Genomic DNA, 21,001 nt, shown 5'->3' with positions numbered 1-21,001 from the left:
CACAGTAGGTCAATTCTGGACCAAGGTTTTAAGAACCATTGTCTGTTTCCTCTTTCCCTCTTGCATCTGTGTTCTTGCCATTAGAATTTCTTGCCCCAGTAGCTGTAGCTGCTGACCTTTCAGCCTGAGCCCAGAACATATATAGCTGGAGTAAAGACCTAATGGCCACGCTATAGACCTGCAGCCTGAAGCACACCTAACCCAGCCAATCCAGGGATGCATAAGTGAAGATAAATGATGATTGCTTTAAGCCATTTGTTATGAACATAATTGTTAATACCATCAATTTTAGTCCCATTTTACAGTTGAGCTAGCTGAGGCTCATATAATGTTTTTAGCCAAGGACACATAGCTATGTAAAAGATGAAGGCAGTCTATGTTCTTTCTACTATACCATGTTTCCTTTAATAATGCACCAAATATTGCATTCATTCTTTTACAGATGAAAATATTCTTGGCTTAAAGTATTCTTATGGTTAATTGTTGTTGTTGTGTGCTGTCGAGTCAATTCCAGCTCATAGTGACCCTACAGGACAGAGTAGAACTGTCCTAGGCTGTAATCTTTACAGGAGAAGATTGCCATGTCTTTCTCTCATGGAGCCTTCCAGTTAGCAGCCAAGTGCTCAACATCATGCCACCAGGACTTCCAACGCCACATTCCCTTCCAACCCCATATGTATTTTTTTCATATGGATTACAGCCAAGCCAGGCCTCCTATGCCCTACGTTTGTGAAGTTGAGATATTGAACTTAAACTTGGGGCTTTGCATTTCACCCCATTCTTAAATCCTAACTTGGTGGCAGAGAATAGAATGTTGTTTTCTAAGCTATTTCAATTTCTTCCTGAATTTACAGATAGACAACATTTCTCATCTTCCTCTACATTTAAAACCATGTAGCTGAATTCTGAACAATAGCATGTGAACCCAGGCCTCACTCACAAGACCTCCCATGAAATCTTCCATGTGCTTTTTCTTTCCCTGTCTGCCAGGATTCTATGGAAGACTCTGAGGCCCAAAAGAATGGCAGAGTGACTAGGTAGAAAGAGTCTTGGTCCTGAATGATTTTATAAAGCAATCTCCTTTTTTTATCCTCCCAATAAATTGCATGGAAGCATGACTTTCACAAAAAAATAAATTTTTTTTTTGTGTTAAGTCACTGAAATTTTGGGACTATGTATTCCAACAGTTTATCTACTCTGACCAATACTACCTTGATAGTATCAATCCAGTATTCCAGCCTGGCAAAATAATCTTGACTCTTGATTTTATTGGCTCTCTGGTTAGAAGTCCCTTTCAATTACCTGTTTTTATCATTTCTGTGGTCAAACAGCCATGCTCCCATTTCTCTTCAGCTCAATAACATTCCTGCATGAGATGTGCCTTCTTCTTGCTTTCTGGGCCTAGATGGGTGATAGCATTGGTCTTGGGGCTTTGATTTTATGCTGTGGAATCTTGGTGTATGAGTTGTGCTCTATAGGGAAAGCACCTGTCACTGTTGTGGATTTATTTTGAACTACCTATAACTATAAAATCAATGGGTAGATTAACTCAGGCTACAGTTAAGGAGAGCAATATGTAGATTTTAAGTGATATATTGATTAATGTGTGGAGACTGCAGCTTAAAGAGTTTGATAGAGTAAGACTGTCTCTTCTTTCTTTCCTCATTCTCAATTAATCTCTCTTACATTGTCCCTTCCTTACACTTCTCTAGATTTCCTGCTCTAATGTTTTCCCTATTTACCCCTAGGAGACTCTTCACAAAAATAATATGCATAGAATGGGAGAAAATTATAGAAAAAAAACTCAAATTCTTAAAAAAAAGAGAAAAAAAGGCCAGACTTTTTAGACTGGTAGAGACTAGAGGAACTTCCAAGACTACTGCCCCGAGATACCCTTTAAATTTTGAACTGAAATCACTCCCCGAGGTCACCTTTCAGCTAAATAACAGATTGGCTCACAAAATAAACAATATCACTTCTGAGTACTGTGCTTCTTAAAAAAAAAAAAAAAAGTAATTTATATGAGACCAAATGGTAAACATTTACCCTAAAACAAAGACGAAAAGGTTGGGGAGGAGGGGGCAAGGAAGCTAGATTAATGGAAACAGAATAGCCAGAATGGAAATAATGAGACTGTTGACACAATGTGGAAAACATAACAAATGTTACTGAACAATATGTTTAGAAATTGTTAAATAGGAACTTAATTTGCCGTGTAAACATTTACCAAAAACACAGTAAAATATTTTTTTAAAAATGTGTTTATCCTGAAATACACCATATCTGTTTTTTAGTTATCACCACAATACTCTTATTAAAAGGTGATACTATTCTACTCACTTTACTGATAAGAAAAATGAGGCTCAGAGATGTAAAATAACTTGTAAAAAGTTGGACAGTTAAAAAAAGCAGCAGAACTGCAATTTAAACCCAGGCATTCTGTTTCTAGGGTCTGGAATCTCAACCACTATGTAATACTGTTTTCTACTTCTTATAACTCAGTTCCAGAATGCTCCATTCCCTCTCACAGAATGGTTTTGTTTCTTATTATGTCCTTACGTGTGCAGACGTGATGCTGGGAACTGAAAATACAAAGATGAAATAAGGTGTGTTCCTTGCTGGAAGGAGTACACAGCTAAGTAAAGAGCAAAGAAGGATAAATAGTAGGTATATACTGTATTTTTACACAAATAATGCACTCCTTCTACATTTGTTTGCCAACCATGCCCTCCTCCCATAAGGTATTTTCATTAAAGCCTGCTATGCCAATTTTTTTTACTTATTGCTGTAAAAAAAAAAAAAAAGCATAGCACACTTATGAAAATACCTCATGGGGGGAGGGCATGGTTGGCAAACAAATGTAGAAGGCATGTGTTCTTTGCATAAAAATATGGTAGATAGATGATAGAGAGAGAGAGAGACAGAGACAGAGACAGAGAGAGAGAGACAGAGAGACAGATAGATAGACAGATAGGTAGGTAGGTAGGTAGATAGATGATAGATGATAGAGAGAGAGAGACAGATAGATTAGATGATAGATATATGATAGATAGATGATAGATAGATAGATAGATGATAGATAGATAGATAGATAGATAGATAGATAGATAGATAGATAGATAGATAGATAGATAGATAGATAGATAGATAGATAGATAGATAGATAGATAGATAGATAGATAGATAGATAGATAGATAGATAGATAGATAGATAGATAGATAGATAGATAGATAGATAGATAGATAGATAGATAGATAGATAGATAGATAGATAGATAGATAGATAGATAGATAGATAGATAGATAGATAGATAGATAGATAGATAGATAGAACGAACAACCTCTATAGCAGAAATATGAACAGAGTGGTAGGGAATTGAAGGTAGGAATAATTAAGTCTCTTACAGGAGTTAAAGAAGACTTCATAGGGAGGTGGTGTTTGAATGGATTTGAAAGATAAGTAGGAGCTCAGCAGGTAGAGAAAATGGAAAGAACTTTGCAGGAAGAGGCAATGGGATATGCAAAAACATGGTATCTAAAGGAGTCTTCTGCATCTGGACAGATCTAGAGATGTTCAGTGGAACTGGAATAAAGAACAAGCAGGAAGAAATGGTGTGATGCAGTCACTGGCACAAGGCCAGTATTCATTGAATATTTGCTGAAAGGGTGAATGGATGGATTTTGAAGACCTACATGCTAAAAAAAAGAAAAAATAGGTTTGAGTTTTATCCTTTAGGCAATGAGGAACCAAAGAGGTTTTTAGGAGGTTGGATTACAGAAGAGAGAAAAATTCAAGTGGTCAACAATGATGACAGGAGACAAAAGAAGAGGCTGTCTTAGAAAGATGCTTCTGACATGAAAAATACACAATTCAGATGGAGGAATTGGGGTGGGGAGAAAAGAGGGTTACAGCAACCTAGTGGTCAGTGTTGTATGGAAAATACAAAAACTGCAATAGAAAACATGATCAGTTCAGTTCTAGGCACTATTTTACTACTGAAACTAAATCTTGGTCAACCAAATCAAACCAAAAAGGAGGTGGACACAGCTCTTTGAGAAGCTGAGAAAAAAGTCAAGAATTTTTCCTGCATTTAATATAAATTAAAAACTTGTAGTCTCTTAACCCAAGTCTGGCACACATTTCCAACTTTTCCTGCGGAACTGGTGCTTCAGTTGCTGGGCACAGTCACTTAGAACACAACACAGAGTCAACTGAGCAAGAAGCTGACTCAACATGCTAACGCTGACCTCTGTTACTGGTAAACCAACTACACACAGTCCATGTTGAGGCATGTACATGCCTCTGTGGATTTAGGAGGACTCACTCTCCTTCCTGTCCCTCCAGTGTGCCTGTCATCTAGAATCACCATTGCTAATCTTCGAGAACGATGTAGAATGTAAGAAGTTATAGAAGTCTGGGGAAAGGAAAATGACTGATCTGAAAAACACCAGAAAAGCAAACTGATACTGATCTGGGACAAAATCCTTGAGTACTCTGAAAGGTGAGCAAGCAAGCAAACTCCTTAGGAACCAGATTTGGCTCAGGGAGAAAACATTATGCCAAAATAAATTTCATATATATTTTTTATGAAGAAAGATGAAAGAGAGAGAGTTGGGAGGGGCGCAAATATGCCTGGAGAGAGAAAATGTGAGACGTGAGAGAAGGGCAAAGAGAGAGAAGAATCTCTAGAGGGAAGCTATAGAGTGCTAACAACTTTACGAATCAGAAAAATACTATCTGTCTTCACATATCTAGAGATCTGCTGTGAAGAAAAAGCATTTAGAGAAATAAGAGAAAGCAGAGCTAGGACCAGTAAGTGAAAGTTATGGCAAGAAACACTATGATGCAATTTCAGAAAGATCTTTCAAACATTTGGGGCTGTTCAATGGAAATTGGCTTCAGTGAACACCTCATGGCTGGAATTGTTTAAGCCAAGGCTGGCTGACCACTTGTTGGGGATTTGCAGAGTGGTTACATTGGGTGAGAAATAAATTATTTTAAAGTTTGTTTCCTAATTTACAGACTCTGGCATCACTCGGTTCCCATCTGCCCCTCCCATGTGGTCAGGTTTCCTTGCACTCACACACTTTCAGCTTCGGCCTCTTATCCACACCATTAAGCCCCCCTGTTCTGTGGTTCCCAGTTTTCATCTCTGGCTTGACTGAGATATGCAGGCACAAGAATACACACAAGCTTGCTTAGCGCATGCAGAGGGCAAAAGACTGTATTACCAGCCTCCACAGTCCCATTCTTCTATTGGTCTCACTTTAGCATGAATTCCTAGATGAACCAGGCCAACACGCAAGGACTTACATGGCCTCCCTTCCTCTCCGCAGCCCCTTCATTAGACTTTGAACTTAGAACACAATACAGAAGCAACGGAGCAAGAAGCTGACTCAACATGCTAAAGTTTACCCCTGTTACTAGTAAACCAATTCTGTAGGCCATGTCAAGGGATTATTAGCTGTTTACATGCCTCCGTGGATTCAGGAGGACTCACTCCCCAAAGAGTTTTCCTTCCTGTCTCTCCTCCGTCACCAGCGCATCCCCAGGTGAGGCACCGGCTCTACCTGTACGCAAGGAAAATGTTCTGGCTACCTCATTTTCTTCCCACCAGGGCCTCCTGGCTGGCCAGGGAGACAGACGTCCTGCTCACTGACTCATTCTGTCTTCCAGTGTTTGTTTGTTCTTTGAAGGGAAGGGGAAAAGAGGCACTTTTCTGGGCTCAGGGGAGAGCCTGGCAGGGAGCATTAAATGGGTGCAGAAGAGAGGACATCATAAAGACTTCTCCATCTTCCCCAAAACATGGCCTGAGTATAACAACCCTAATCTGCCCACAGGTATGCCTACAAACCCTAAGACTGACTTAGAAGTGCAAGCCACTAGGCCTTTTTCTCACTCCATCTGATTCCATAGTTTTCCATGGATCCCAAGGGTAAGTGGGAGGATCCTAGAACGTATACCCATCTATTCACTGTAAGAAAAGCCAATTTACAAAGTAGCCCAATAAGCAGAGGTGATTTGCAGCATCAAAATTTTCTTCCAAGTAAATATGTGTATTTATAGATCAATAGTCACCTGATCCTAAAGTCATAAGCTAGGGATTTACTTAACACTGAATTTTATATGCCATTGACAGGCACAAAATAAGATGCTGCATCTCTGGACTGACATCAAAGGTCCCTCTTACAGAGGATTTGATTTACAAAACTTCAATTTATACTGAACCCTTGTAGAAACATGCCAGTTGTGCAAAGCCAGCATGTACAGAGTTGTCTGTGGGTGGATTGTTTCAGGAAGGTATTGTTGTGATCTTCAAATTCACTGGAAGGCTTCCTCCCACTCAGGGTTCCCCAGAGCCCATGTGCAGATGGAGAACTCTGGTGGAAACAGAGGGCTGCAGGTTCTATGAGTGGGATGAGCCACCCTCCAGCCCCGTGAGGCCCATCTTCCACATTCCAAAGATCTGCTGGTATGCTAAAAGGAAGAGTGGGAGAGGCAAAGAGCCCAAGCGGTTACAACTGGAGACACCATTTCTCTCGGAGCATTCAAGGTTTCAGGCTCAGATCATGCATCTGACTCAATAATCATTCAGTGGTCAGGTCCCCTATTTTATAAGTTAGTGCTGGCTCTGCATCTTACTAGTTGTATGACTTAAATCCCTGTAAAACTCAGTGTTCTCTTCTCTGATATGGTATGCAAATAATATCTCCCTTGTAAGATTCTTGTAAGAATAATTGGAATCCATGTGTATTAATTGACATTCTTGCTTTTGTTATTGTTAGTTGCAGTCAAGTCAGTTCTGACTCATGGTGACCCCATGTGTGCAGAGTAGAGCTGCTCCATAGGATTTTCAAGGCTATGAACTTTGCAAAGCAGATCACCAGGCCTGTCTTTCGAGATGCCTCTGCCTGGTTTCAAACTGCCAACTTTTCAGCTAGTAGTTGAATGCTTAACTGTTTGCAGTAACCAGGGGTTCCATATTAATTATTAGCACTTAGTCAAATGTTGGGCATATGATAAGTACTCAATGTATATTAGCTATAAAAAAAAAATAGTTACTAATATTTCATAGCATAAACATCTATTTTCTTTGCCCCTCTTACTCCTTTCTTCCCACAGGAAAATCTGGGAGATTGGGGCAACCTGCTGCCATTTGGTCCGTGCTTCAAGATGGTGCCTTCTCAGACATTGTCTTGGCTTCTGCCATCTCTTGGACATACATGCCTTCAAGTGGACATACTCCTCTGATTGTTTCCTCCTTCTTACAGTTAATTCACTTGGCACAGCACCATTGGGTAGTGGCCTCCTGCCCAACCCCCACCCCCAATCTCAGTGATGTCATCTCCAGTTGCTTCATTTAGGATTGGGTAAATCAGTCAGATGGGCAAACAGAATGGAGTAGTCTTTAATCTGAGGTGGGATTGTGGGGATTGGTATTCTTCTTTCAGACTCAGGCCCAAAAACCGTTATTTCTAACCCAGTTTCATAGTAATAAATCTACCCCACTTGCCTTCAGCTCCTTGTGTGCAGACTTATCCATTTCTGACCCTGGGGATGGATAAGGGTGATTGGCATGGTAACTCCTTGTACACAGCACTTTGCACTTCTTCAAAGACCTCAGCCCACTTCCCATCACTTTCTTGTGTGGGTTGTTCTTGAGGGCAGAGCTCCTCAAGGACTGGGTTGTGTCCCAGCACTGGTAGGGTGGCCAGCACATACAGAGGCTCCATAAGTATGTCCTGCCACGTGCCCCTCACTGTCCTAAGGTCTATGTACCAAAATAATTTTCTTGTGGGAGATGTGGGAAGCCCTGAGGTGGAAGAATTGCAGTAGAAGCTGAATTAAAAAAAAAAAAAAAGAGCATCTCTGACCCAGAAAAAGTTCTTCTCTTGAGGAGAAATGGAAAAAAAAAAAAAAAAAAGACTACATGACCAGCCAGTGTCCTCTGTCTGCTGTATCTGTGGATGACAACGTATAGATGAAGCGTATCTCACTTTTTTTCACAGATATTCGTCCCTAAGTAGCAATTCATTCATGAATAAAATTAATTATTTCTTGAAGCAAAAATTAATCCTCTTTTCCTCTGCCTGACTGCCTCAAGATCTCTCCACTAAATCTCATCAGAAAACAAAACTGATCCTGCCTTCTCCCCTCGGCCATGCTGGATCCTCCTTTCATTCCTTGTATGTTTTCATTTTCACATGTCAAATTTACAGACCATCTTTGCAATCTTATCACAACCAGAATGGCTACCGTGGGCATAGGTCCAATATCACAGGCAAAATTGGGGCAAGAGTCATTGTGTTCCTGGGGGAACCTGAGACTGGAATTCTGGGGATTCTTTCTGACACAAACCTGTTCATTAATCTCTGAGAACTTATTAACTGCCTTCTTCTCCCCAGCACTTGAGATGCTACACTCCAATGTGTTTTCCTGTGTGTATGCTGTCACTCAAGCTGGATTGCAAACTCCTGGAAATCACAGGACCCTGTCTTCCTTGTCTTTTGTATTCTACTAAAGTGCCCTTAACAAACAGTGGCACAAACGGTTTGCACTCAACTACTAACCTAAAGGGTGGCAGTTCAAATTGGTCTCTACTCAACTGGAACAACAGAGGAAGAAGAAAAGTCAGAAATAGGAGAAAGAAATGGTATGTGGCTTATTGCCACCATGAACAACTGCCTCCTTTGACATGAGACCAGAAAAACTGTATAGTACCCGGTTACCATTGCTGAACATTTTGATCAAAGATTCTGTAGAAAAACCCTGATCAAAAGGGGAAAATGTAGAACAGAACTTCAAATTCTCCAGACTTTCTGGAGCCATGGAGGCTGGATGAACTCCCCAAACTACTACCCTGAGATAAGTTTTAAACCTTAAACCAAAAATATCTCCTGATGTCTTCTTAAAGCCAAACAATAATTTAGCTTAACTAGTAAAGAAAACTTTAGCATTATACTCTTTTGAGATCTATCCTATATGGGATCAGATTGACAACAGCAACTTGAAAAATTAGGTGGAAAACTTAGGGGGGCAGTTAGTTTATGTTAATGAGGGAGGAACAACTTGGAAAATGGCTCCACAACTCAAAGAATGTAATCAATGTCACTGAATTGTACAAGTAAAAACTGTTAAATTGGTGTGTTTTGCTGTGTATATTCTCAACAAAAAGTGAAATAAATTATTTAAAAAAATTCAAAAATGAAATAAATTATTTTAAAAATAATAGTTCTTATATATCAAAGAACTATTATTTTTAAAATAATTTATTTCATTTTTGTATACATCAAAGAGAAACCCTGGTGGTGTAGTGGTAAAGAGCTATGGCTGCTAACCAAAAGGTCAGCAGTTCGAATCCACCAGGCATTCCTTGGAAACCCTATGGGCCAGTTCTACTCTGTCCTATAGGGTTGCTATGAGTTGGAATTGACTTGATGGCAAGGAGTTTTTTGTTTTTGTTTTTTTTTTTGGTTTATACATCAAAAGCCCTCAGCAGGAAGGGGGAAGGAAGACACAATGCTAAGGAGACACTGAGCTTCCATTAAAAATGATAGAAAATTCAGGAAAGGTTAAGAGTGATGGTTGAACAACATGATGAAGATAATTTGTGTCACCGAACTGTACATGTGAAGACTGTTAAAATGGCAAACGTTTTGTTATATATACAAACGTTTTGTTACTATATACTTAACACACACACACACACAAAAAGGTTGGCAGTTCGAGCCCACCCAGCAGCACCATGGAAGAAAGGACTGATGACCTGTTTCCATAAAGATTACAGACCAGAAAACCTATGGAGCAGTTCCACTCTGTAACACCTGGGGTCACTATGAGTCAGAATCGGCAAAACAGCAATGGGTTGTTTTGTATGTATGTTTTTGTTTCATTTTGCTTTTGGTTATAGTTCCCAGAATAATACCATGCATGAAGAAGATGTTCCACAGACACTCATGAGAGGGCCCAGTAAGCAAATGCATGATGCAGTAAGCTTACTCTGAGCCAGGGGTGGATGATCCAACAGGCAAGGTAAGCATGGTACTTACCTTGCTTACTAGATCATCTGTAGCGAACAACTTCACATTTTTTCACCACATCAGGGATTCTGCTTCTAGGTATGGCTGGCATCTCTCTGCCAACCTCACAGTACCTTCCTACAGAATTGAAGCCTCTTTTCAAATTTACAATCCCTGAAAGGCGAGGATGACCCAGTAAGCAAGGTAAGCACAGGCTTACTTGTGCTCACTTACTAATCTGTAGTGAACAATTTCACATTGTTCACTACCTATGATCTGGTAAGTAAGGTCAGTAACGTGCTTACCTCGCCTATTGGATAAATTTGCTCCTGCTTCTGAACCCTATTTTTTTTAACCGTAAGTGATGCTGAGTTTTCAGTTGAACCAGTAGCATTACCAGATCCAATGGCAGGCATTGCTTACTGTTCTCTGACCAGGTGAGAAAGGAAGAGTAGGGATGGGGCAAAGAGCCCAGGAAGTTATAACTGGAGTTAAGTACAGTTACAACCATTTCTCTCTGAACATTCAAGATCCCAGGCTCAGATGAGTTATTTGATCGATGATAATCATTCAATGGTCAAGTCCCCTATATCATGGGTTGAGCGCTGGCTCTGTTCCTTATCAGTTGTGTGACTTAAATCCCTTTAAAACTCAGTATCCTTATATTCCATTTTTTCAAGGTAGAAACTAAGGAAATTGCCTTTGGTCCTACCTTCTCCACACATGCAATTACTTTTACATCAGGTTTGACCCACCCCTAGTGCAGGAAAATGACATGCCTCTCAATGGTAGAATTTTTTGAAATTACACCCTAGAACGATCAGTGTCTAAGAGACATTTCGGTGTATTGGAGGGACAGGATATGGCAGAAAAAACACTGCAGGGAGGAGCACGGAAGGGGATGCACTTCTTAACATTCACTTTAGACACAGGGGTCTGGTGGCTTAGTCCCCAGACCACATCTGGCACTCCCATGCCCTTACTCATACTGTTCTGTGTCTCCAACACCATTCCCCAAGCTCTCCACTTGGTGAATTTCTACTCATCCATCAAGGCTTTGTCTAAACATCACCTCTTTATTCCACCATTCCTTGAACTTTCTGCGCAGAGTAATCTAGCACTTTCTCCAAATGTACTCAACTGAATGGCCCATCAGATCAAGAACTGTGTCACCTTGTTCGTGGTTTAGTTTCAGAATCTAACAGACTAACAAGCACAGTGTTGGCACTCAAAAATATTCATCGAATGAATGAATGAATATTTCTGTCCTCATGTTTTGAATTAGTTGTTTGTGTACATGCTGTTTCTCCCTGTTCCTGAGAGCAGAACACTTTCTCATCAAGCTCTTTGTATATAACAGAAGTTTAACATAGGTCTGTTGTACTGGTGTGGTGTTTCCTCGTTGGATATGGAGGTAGAGATTTTGCACTAGGACAAGAAATGGAGGCCTGATTTAAGGCTCTGCCTATGACCTTGCTGGGGGCTCATCATTCAGACACCACTGGGATGAAATCCCTTGGGTGAAAGTCTAAAATATGCTGATTCTTCAGTCTAGATCAGGTATTAACATGTCAGAGGTGCTGTACATTTTTTTCAGGTGCCTGGGTGGTATAGATTGTTTGTGCTCAGCTTCTGACCTAAAGGCTGGCTGTTCAAACACACCCAGTGACACCACAGAAGAAAGGCCTGGTGATGTGCCTCCATAAAGATTGCAGCCCACAAAAAGACAAAACCATGAGTCAGGATTGGCTTGACCATAATGGGTTTGGTGTTTTGGTACATTTGGCCAGCATTGAACTCTTGATTAAAGCAAGTTACGTAAATTTTGTTCTATCTCTTTTCTACCTCCTCACTCATGTGGTCTGTGACCATAACTACAGGCTCGCTATTGCCACATCGCCTCCAATTTGAGTCACAATGCTGGTTGGTTCATCACACCTTCCATCTCTATAAACTTTCTTGTTGTCAAAATATACACTCAGTGAGAAGACAGCAACCAGCTTACTCAAGTTCTGGTCATTGCCCCAGAAGAGCTAACCTCCTTCCTGACTTGTCCCATCTACATGAGAACTCTAGCTTCCTTCCTACGGCCTTACACCTAGCTAAGTGATAATACAACCTTTCTCCACCTCAGTAACTGTAATGAACACCCAGGAAATCACTGGGATTTACCTAGGCCAATGAACGTTGCCTTTGGTTGCTGTTTATTTATGTGGATTGTGATCTCTTAATTGGAAATGGTGCCTCTGCCAGGGTTTGCTGTTTAACCAAATCAGTATTTGTTAGCCGGGGAGACGTGGTCCAGGCGATAAATCAGCTGTGGACCTCCTCCTGTGATTGCTTCCGCAGCTGCTGTTTGCTTCCTCCTCTCTCCATCTCCTGGGAGGCACCCACAGGCGGCTTCTAGGCCCTCCAACCTTTTCTGCTTTTAAACTTCCCCCCAGCTGCAGGATCTATGCTTATGAGTTCGTGTGCCCTGGCACTAATAACTCCTAAGTGTAACCTCCTGTGACTGCTGTTCATTTCATCTGCACCGTCTCCTGTAGGTTCTCTCACCACCTCAAATGCATTGTGGGATGCAGACTTACCCTGAAGCCCTCTCTCCTCCTCGAGAAAGAAGGAGAATTCTTGTTCTTTTTTTCATCTTCCAAGCACTTAGTATAATCAGACACAGCACTTCTCAGGCTTTACTGTGCATACTACTCATCTGGGGATCTTGTTAAGATGCAGATTCTGGTTCTACTGTAAGTCTGGGGTGGGACCTGAGATCATGCATTTTTAATAAGCTCTCGGTGATTTGGATGCTGCTGGCCCACAGACTACACTTCCAGTTGTAAGGATCGAATATCTGGCTCCTCCTATTTCTCACTCTTCTCACGTCTAAGCTATTGTGAAATGTTATTTTTCATCCCAATGAATTCCAGACATGTTTTCTTAGGGTTATTGCCTTAGTCCCCATGGAAACATTCTTTTTCCTGGTTAACTACCCACATTCTCCACATCAAGCTGGTTCTATCCCTGCTTGCCTATTGGATGTTTCTAGATGCCCCTGACCAAAACACACTCTTGCCTCAACACTGACTACCTTTGAGGACTGCTTCACCCTTTTGGTTTTTAGCTTTGTTTTACTTTGGCTCTCTAAACTTGCAAATTTTGCCCAGAATTGATTCAGAATATTATATCCCTTTTTGTTAGTGAAGATATCTATTTAATTTTCTTTTTAAAAAGTTTCTTTCCCAAAGACTTTTGATGTTTCCCCAGGCCCTTCCTTTCAAAAAAGAGGTAGCTAGAAATGGAGAAAAGGAGCCCTGGTTGTGCAGTGGCTAAGTGCTCGGCTACTAAACCGAGAGGTTGGTGCTTTGAACCCACCAGTGGTTCTGTGGGAGAAAGATATGGCAGTCTGCTTTCGTAACAATTTTAGCCTTGGAAACGCTACAGGGCAGCTCTATTCTGTTTTATAGGATCACTATTAGTTGAAATTGATTTGATGGCAATGGGTTTGGTTTGCTTTTGGTTTAGACATGGAGATAATAATGACTCATCTTCGTAGTTTGGAGTTGTACCTAGCCTTGCTTTCCTCCCAACCACCACATTATACTCATTGTTCTGTATGATTTCTAACTTTCCCTCTTAATTTCAATTTATTCTCTTTGAGTTTTAAGTGTTTCATCATAGTGGCTTGGCTTTATTCCAATCCCATGATTATCTCTGTATTAAAACCTAATACAAAAAGAAATTAAAAAAAAAAAAAACAGACTGCTCATTACTTTGATTTGTAGGAAAGAAGAGAATGGAAGATTACCGCTAGAGTGTTTTGAGAAACCATATTTACATTTGCATCAGCACAATTTAGGTGCCTGATTAGGCTGCGTGTTATGATGAAGATGTACTTACCAGTTAAAGGGAAGTGGCATGGTCTAAAGTAATGAGCAGGAGATTTCAATTCAGGAGCCTGGAGTACTATTTCTGGCTGTGACTGGCTGCCTCTCTGACCTTGAACAAGTCTATTTCACTGCCCTGGACACTAATAGTCCCAACAGCCTCATAGGACTTCTTTAAGAGATTGAACACTTAAGCATTTACTGTAGTGCAACGGAGTGGAGCAAGGGAGGAAGGGGTTTGGGTATCACAAATGGAACTGTAGACAAGTTCTCTGCTCTTTTAGCTTTTATCACCTAGCCCACCAATGAGACAGTGCCTGAGAAGTGGGCCAATTTCTCAGATGTTGTTTTGACAGGGCTAGTGGGCATATGAAGAAGTTGGTTATTTTAATTGGAAGGCTTGCCAAAAATTGGGTGAGATGTCTATGCCTACCTTGCTATTTAAGAAGGTTTATGAAGGCAGTGGTGGTTTGGTTGTAGAATTCTTGCCTTCTGTGCAGGAGACCGGGGTTTGATTCCCGGCCAATGCACGTTACATACAGCCACCACCTATCTGTCAGTGGAGACTTGCATGTTGCTCTGATGCTGAACAGGTTTCAGTGGAGCTTCCAGACTAAGACAGACTAAGAAAAAAAAGATCTGTCCATCTACTCCTGAAAATCAACCAACGAACACCCCGTGGAACACAAAGACCATTGTGCATGGGATTGCCATGAGTCACAGGGCCGACTAGATGGCAGCTAACAACAACCAAACTGCATATTGTCTCTCTTTTCTTAATGGCTCTCTTCTTTTCCTGAGATTTCATTTTATCCCTAAGACTGGAGATTTGGCAGTATGCAGCCTTTGGAGGACTTGCTTAAGGAAGGCCTACTCGTTTGGCAAGAGCTTGACCTGTAACTGTTCTATACTATGCTGGAAACCATCTTGGTCCCTCCAGTAGCTCACAAGGCCAGTAAGAGTGTGCCCCAGAGAGGATCATCATTCTTCAGGTAAATGCCCCTCCTAACAGACAGCTAGATTAAGGGGTAGGATTAATATGCTCTAAAAAGATAAAAAAAAAAAGCAAAATATGTTTTCCTTCAAATGTAAGTTGTGTAATGCCCTTAGCAGACATGAAAATAAAGGTAGCACCCATAACTCTCATCTCATTACCATTCTTGCATCGGCTAGTATTTATTGGGGACTATCTAATAATAATTATTGTTGTTGTTAGCTGCCATTGAGTCAGTTCTGACTCATAGCAACCGTACGTACAACAGAAGGAAACACTGTCTGGTCCTGTGCCATCCTCACAATCGTTGTAATACTTAAGCCCATTGTTGCACCACTGTGTCAATCCATCTCATTGAGGGTCTTCCTCTTCTTCACTGACCCTCTACTTTACCATGCATGATGTCCTTCTCCAGGGTCTGATCCCTCATGACAACATGTCCAAAGTATGTCAGATGTAGTCTCACCATCATTGCTTTTCAGAAGCATTCTGGTTGTACTTCCTCCAGGACAGATTTGCTTGTTCTTTTGGCAATAATAGGTAAGGTTTATTAGGCAGTGTTCTAAGTGCCTCACATCAATCAGCTCATTTAATCTGCACATCAGTCCACTTGGTGAACACTATTATTATCCCCATTTTACAGATAAGAAAATTAAGTAATTTTCCCAACATTATGCAGCTAGTAAACTGTAGGTCCAAGATTAGAACCCAGGTCAGCTAGCTCCTGAGACTTTGTTTGAGAGAACACCAATCTCTGGGGGTCCATGGCTAGAGAACCTGGAGTTGTTCTAGCATGATCAAGTATCTCTGCAAAGTGAAAGCACGCTCTGATGTCCAAAGAGGAATAAGTGGGATCTGGGGTTTAATATTAGAACCTTGCTCTGGAACACTTATGATCTGTTCACATGTGTGCCTGCATCAAATCTTCCAGCTCTATTGAAAAGTCTTATTCCTCCTCCAAACACAGTCCACTGCCTTTCTTATACGGAAGGTACGTGTGGATACTATCAGATTTCTATGGACCAAAAGTTTTCTTAAAGAATCAAATGAAAGACTAATTCTGTTTGAGACCCCAGTATCTCCCCAAAAAGCATTTTCGATATTCTCTGTAAGCTTTTTCTCCCTCTGCCCTTCTGGATAAAAGGAGGAAAAATTTAGGGATGATGCTAGTTTTACCAGTTTTCTGTGACCAGCTTTAGTCAGAGTAATCAAGGTCCTAGATTTGCCAGAGAAAATTGCCACTAGAGACAAAATGGGGAAGAATAGGGGTGAATTCCCAGTGGGATAATGTAGAGCCCAATGAGGATCCAGGGAGCCACCATTTTTGCTTAATAACTAAGGGCAAAACTCCCAGAATGCTCCTGAGCAGTGGTGTATGACCATTCCCTCTTCGTCTTACGAAAGGTTCACAAATCAGGATGTTACATTCCTGTCAGAATGGCTGGTTACTGTTTCCCCAAGTAGAGGATCATGAGCAATAACTGACCCCAGAGAAACACAATGGCACAGTGTAAGAGCTTGTCATATTCAATGATCAGAAAACCATTACCAACTGATAGAACAGTTGATGGTGTGGAAGTGATTACAGACACTCCCCATGGAGCTACCACCTAGATGTAAGTGGCTGCCAGGCTATCCAGATTTGGGGCTGGGGCTTGATGAGAAGAAAAATCTGCTGAGGGGAGGAGGAAATTGATGACTTATTCCCTCTAGTTCCTACAGCTGTTTGAACGGAATAGTAATGCTGGGAATCCCAGTCTGACATTTCAGATCCAATACACTGTTTTAAAATTATTTGCTTGGTGATAACTGTGATTCTGATAGTTTGGGGATAAACTGAAAAGTCTGAGGTAAGTGAAATCTCATTTTAAACAGACTGGAGGGATTCATGGTTTAACCACATTCTAGGGTGGATTTCCTGATTTTTGTTTTTAAAGCAATGGAAGAAGAAATTCTTTGATAAAGAGAAGGATCATTCTGCATTTGCCATATAAAAAAAATTTGTAGGGGCATATGTCTAGATTCCCACACATTTATTGAAAGACACTCTGCTCTGTACCTCTTCAGCTCTCTCATCTAATCTCACCTGAGCAGGTGTTAACTCAGCCACTCCCAGCCTGAGTTGCTCTCTCTCTGCCTTAGTGACACTGTGTGGATTTCTGCTGCAGTCTATGGAAGATGGCAAGAACCAGGGCTGCTGAAGCAGGGACTGTGAATTGCAATCACTTCCAGGACCAAACTGGACCTAATTACAGTGGAAGGAAATGTAGCCTGCAAAGACAGCGGGGCAGACCATTCCCGTTACTCTATACCTTTGCATCCATGAGGTACCACCCCTCAAATACCTGATCTTGGCCCCTCAGCTGGGTCCGAGCAGGGGTCTGTGAAAAAGGTGAATGGTCTGTATAAACAGCTACTCTCTTATCCTTTAGGAAACTTCTAAGAATGAATACTTCTTGAACCTCATCTCTGAGACCCCGCACTAACCTAAACCAGGCAGGTATCATGGTTACTGCATAAGCTAAAAAAAAAAAACTTAGAAAATGAAAATTGTGTTTAACAATATTTTAAGAATCCAGACTCTGGAGTCTGACTACTTGGGAGCTAATTCTGGCTTTGCCATTTCCTAGCTGTGTGCCCTTCATCAGGTTGTTTAACTTCTCTGGGCCTCAATTTCCTTCTCTGTAAAACAGGGGGAATAATTGTTCTTTCAACATAAGGTTGCTGGAAGGAATAAATGAGTTAATTTACATAAGGCATACAAAGTAAGAGGTCCAAAAATACCAGTATGTTCATATGACTAGAAATACTTACGTCAAAATGCTCACGGTCACAACCCCTAGATGCTAAAATAATAGGTAAATTTGTCGTTTTGTTTCTGTCTGTATTTTCCTCCTCTCTCTTTTGCATTAGAAACATTAATTTGTAACTAGAAAATACATGTCCTTTTTTTTATTATTTTTAAAAAAAGAAGACAAAATTTAGCAACGTTCCCAGGGTTATCTGAAGACTTCAGGCAAAATGAAGAAAAGGGAGAGATGACAAGCCGGGGAGGTTGGAAATCATTCACTCAAAGGGTCACATGGGTGAGGACATGGGGAAGCACTGTGCTTTGGAAGTACTGGTCCAGTGGCAAGGAGTATGTGTCCAGCCTATCAGCTCTGATGGGCCAGGCAGGTATCAGGCTTGACTTTCAGCTCCCATACTCCTGGGGCACCCAAAAGGGGACAGGGAGAGATGGCCTATTTCCATGCACAGGCAAGCTGAGGGTGTGGTTGTTACCCTGAGTGAGGGTAGGTTAATCCCTGACCTTACAGGGATCCTCTCCCCTTCCCAGACCTCTCAGGCAGTAGCTGAGGCTGCCCTCCCTTCATTTGCATGGCTAAATAATTACAACTCGTGAAAGTATCTAGCCCATTTGTTAAAACCCAGCCCCAGCATTTGACTCTGACCTCCTGCAGCAGCACGGGCCACAGGCTGGCTCCATGTTGCCTGATTTGTCCTAAAATTGTAAGCAGCACAACCTATTAATAGAAACCCTTTTGCTAAGTTCCCCAGGAGGCATCAGCAGGTTTTCCAGCTTGTATGTATTTTCTTCTTGCTTATTTTAAAAACCAACATGGTAGGCTGGTTTTCCCTGCCTGGTGCTCCTCCAGCTTGCTCCTCTAGTTTAGCCTGAGGACATTCCAGCTGGCTTAGCAGCCGGGGCCTGTACAGCGATGGGGCCTGCCCACCTGGGGTTCTGAAGGAAATCCTTGTCTCAGCCAAGGAGGTCCCCACTCACCTGTAAATCCTATACCTGGTGGTGAACCCCTGGCGGTACCGCTCCATGAAGTCAGTATACTCCTGAGCGCGGTGGAAGGGGCCCCGGTCTGTGAGCAGCCAGTCCAGGGGAGGCTGACCAGCTGAGGAGGCATGCTGCTCTGGGACCACAGCAGCAGCCGTGGCCGAGACAACCAGTACCCAGCCGGGGAGACCCAGTGCCAGCAGGATTGCCCATGGGGCCGTCGCCGGCTGCAACCCTCTAAACTGAGTGCCACACTGCCACCTCATGCTTCTCCCTCGCGGTTGGTGTCTTCATTCTCTCACCACACTCTCCCCTTCCGTGTTGCTCCTCCAGGGCTCCCAGAACTAGAAAAGGACAACAGGGAGAGAGATATCCATGAGCACCCTGGTCTCACCCCATGAGCCTGTGAGCATCTAACAGTTTTGGGCAGGACTCATTCTCTTGATGTTAGTTGTCCTCAAGTCAGTTCCAACTCAGGGCAACCCCATGTGTGCATAGCAGAACTGCTTCTTAGGGTTTTCAAGGCTGTGACCTTTTGGAAGCAGATCTCCAGGCCTGTCTTCCGAGGTGCCTCAGGGTGGGTTCAAACTGCAGACTTTTCTGCAAGTAGTGCTGTGCTTAACCGTTTGTGCCACAAGGTCCCCTTCTAGAAATCCTTTATCCTAGTAACACTCCTGGTTCTAGGCACTGAGCTAAGCACCTCGTGTACATCATTTCATTTAATTCTTAAAATAATCCTGCAAGGAAACACCATCATCATCATCATTTTACAGATGAGAAGACGGAGGTTTAGAGCGATAAGAATGTTGTTTAAGTTCACACAGCTAGTCAGCGGTGAAGCCAGAATTTGAACTCCGGTGGTCTGACTCCTAACCTAAATATTGCTTCCATATCTCTTATGTTGAGTTGCTCAACCCCATCTGTTTCTGTCTTCCTCTCTCACAAATGTTCAATATGTTTCAGAAATATCCTCACAGACGGTGTGGTGCCTCTGGAAGCTTGATGTAAGTCAAGTAGCAACCCCATTTTTCAGATGGAAAATTGCCGAGTGGAGAAGTAGTGACGTCCTTTTTCTGCTATGAAGCTGGGTGTACCTGCCAAGCCACTTCCCTTCTCTGGGTTTAGTTTCCTATTATAAAAAATGAAGAGTCTTGACTAGACAACATTTAAGGCCCCTTGCACTTCCCTGGGTGGTGCGAATGGTTAACACACTCAACCGCTAAACCAAAATGTTGAAGGTTCGAGTCTACCCAGAAGTATCTGAGAAGAAAGGCTTGGTGATCTAATTCCAAAAAAGCAGCCATTGAAAACCCTATGGAGCACAGTTCTACTCTGACACACACGGAACTGACTCTGCAGCAGCTGGTATGATCCATTCTAGTTTCGAACATCCAATCTGTTCTTCTACTGAAGGCCAGAAAGTCAAATTGCCTTATGACTATGCTCAGAGAGCAGAGGCCATGCATACAAGGATACCTACCATGCTCTCTCTCTCATTATAGAGTATCAAGGCTTTCTGAGGGCAGGGTGGGTCTACATGTTGCATCCTAGCTTCTTAGTCCCTGAAAGTACACAGCAGGCCTTCAGAGACCCTTGTAGAAAAAATAAATGAGTGCATGTCTTGCCTTCCCTCCAACTGAGTTGGAAGGAAGTTACCAGGAAAGAAGTAAGATTCTGATCTTCAAAACCCCTGAATGCCTTGTGATTCATTGCAGGCCTTTGCCTAAAGATAACCAGTCACCTTTATAAACCTCTGGGCAGATGAAAGGAATGTGATCCTAAGAGCCCCCCTCAACCCCCATACTGAATTCTTAGAATCACATTCACTTCTTCAATCTTTAATTTATAGCAAGTGTTGTCAGAGTCCAGCCTATCTTTCCTTACCCACATCTCCTTGATGTGTGCCAGAATGACTTCTAACCCCAAAACCAAAGCAAAAACCAAACCCACTGCTGTCGAGTTGATTTCGACTCATAGCGACCCTATAGGACAGAGTAGAACTGCACCATAGAGTTTCCAAGGAGTGCCTGGAGGATTTAAACTGCCGACCTCTTAGTTAGCAGCTGTAGCACTTAACCACTACACCACCAGGGTACCTGCGATTCGTGGTTTGAGGACATTCTCTGGCTGCCAAAGACTAGAGATATGCTCCCTGGCTGCAGCTGGGGCAAAGGGTGTTAATTTCCTGGATTCCTGACTTCTGCAAGGGCAGGCAAAGTGAATTTCAGTCCTTGAGAAGGAAATGGTTCCTTCAGTCCTCCAGGTCATTCTGGGACCACTCCAGTTTAACAAAACCACCAGGCTTTCCTTGTATCAATA

General features: G+C 42.0%; 1 protein-coding gene across 2 annotated transcripts in view; it reads right to left on the bottom strand.

Moving 5' to 3' along the window:
* Positions 1-21,001, bottom strand: part of BRINP2 (BMP/retinoic acid inducible neural specific 2) — a 137,849-nt gene that overhangs the window by 39,157 nt on the left and 77,691 nt on the right. For both annotated transcript variants that reach the window (XM_049868518.1, XM_049868517.1), the window contains exon 2: positions 18,680-19,026. In XM_049868518.1, the coding sequence (XP_049724475.1) occupies positions 18,680-18,948 (269 nt within the window). In that variant the 5' untranslated portion in view covers positions 18,949-19,026. The remainder of the gene's footprint in view (positions 1-18,679; positions 19,027-21,001) is intronic.

Source organism: Elephas maximus, chromosome 24 (assembly GCF_024166365.1).
Source record: "Elephas maximus indicus isolate mEleMax1 chromosome 24, mEleMax1 primary haplotype, whole genome shotgun sequence".
NCBI classification, from domain to species: domain Eukaryota; kingdom Metazoa; phylum Chordata; class Mammalia; order Proboscidea; family Elephantidae; genus Elephas; species Elephas maximus.
Note: the sequence above shows the minus strand (reverse complement) of the source record. Positions and strands in the feature narration are given on the sequence as shown.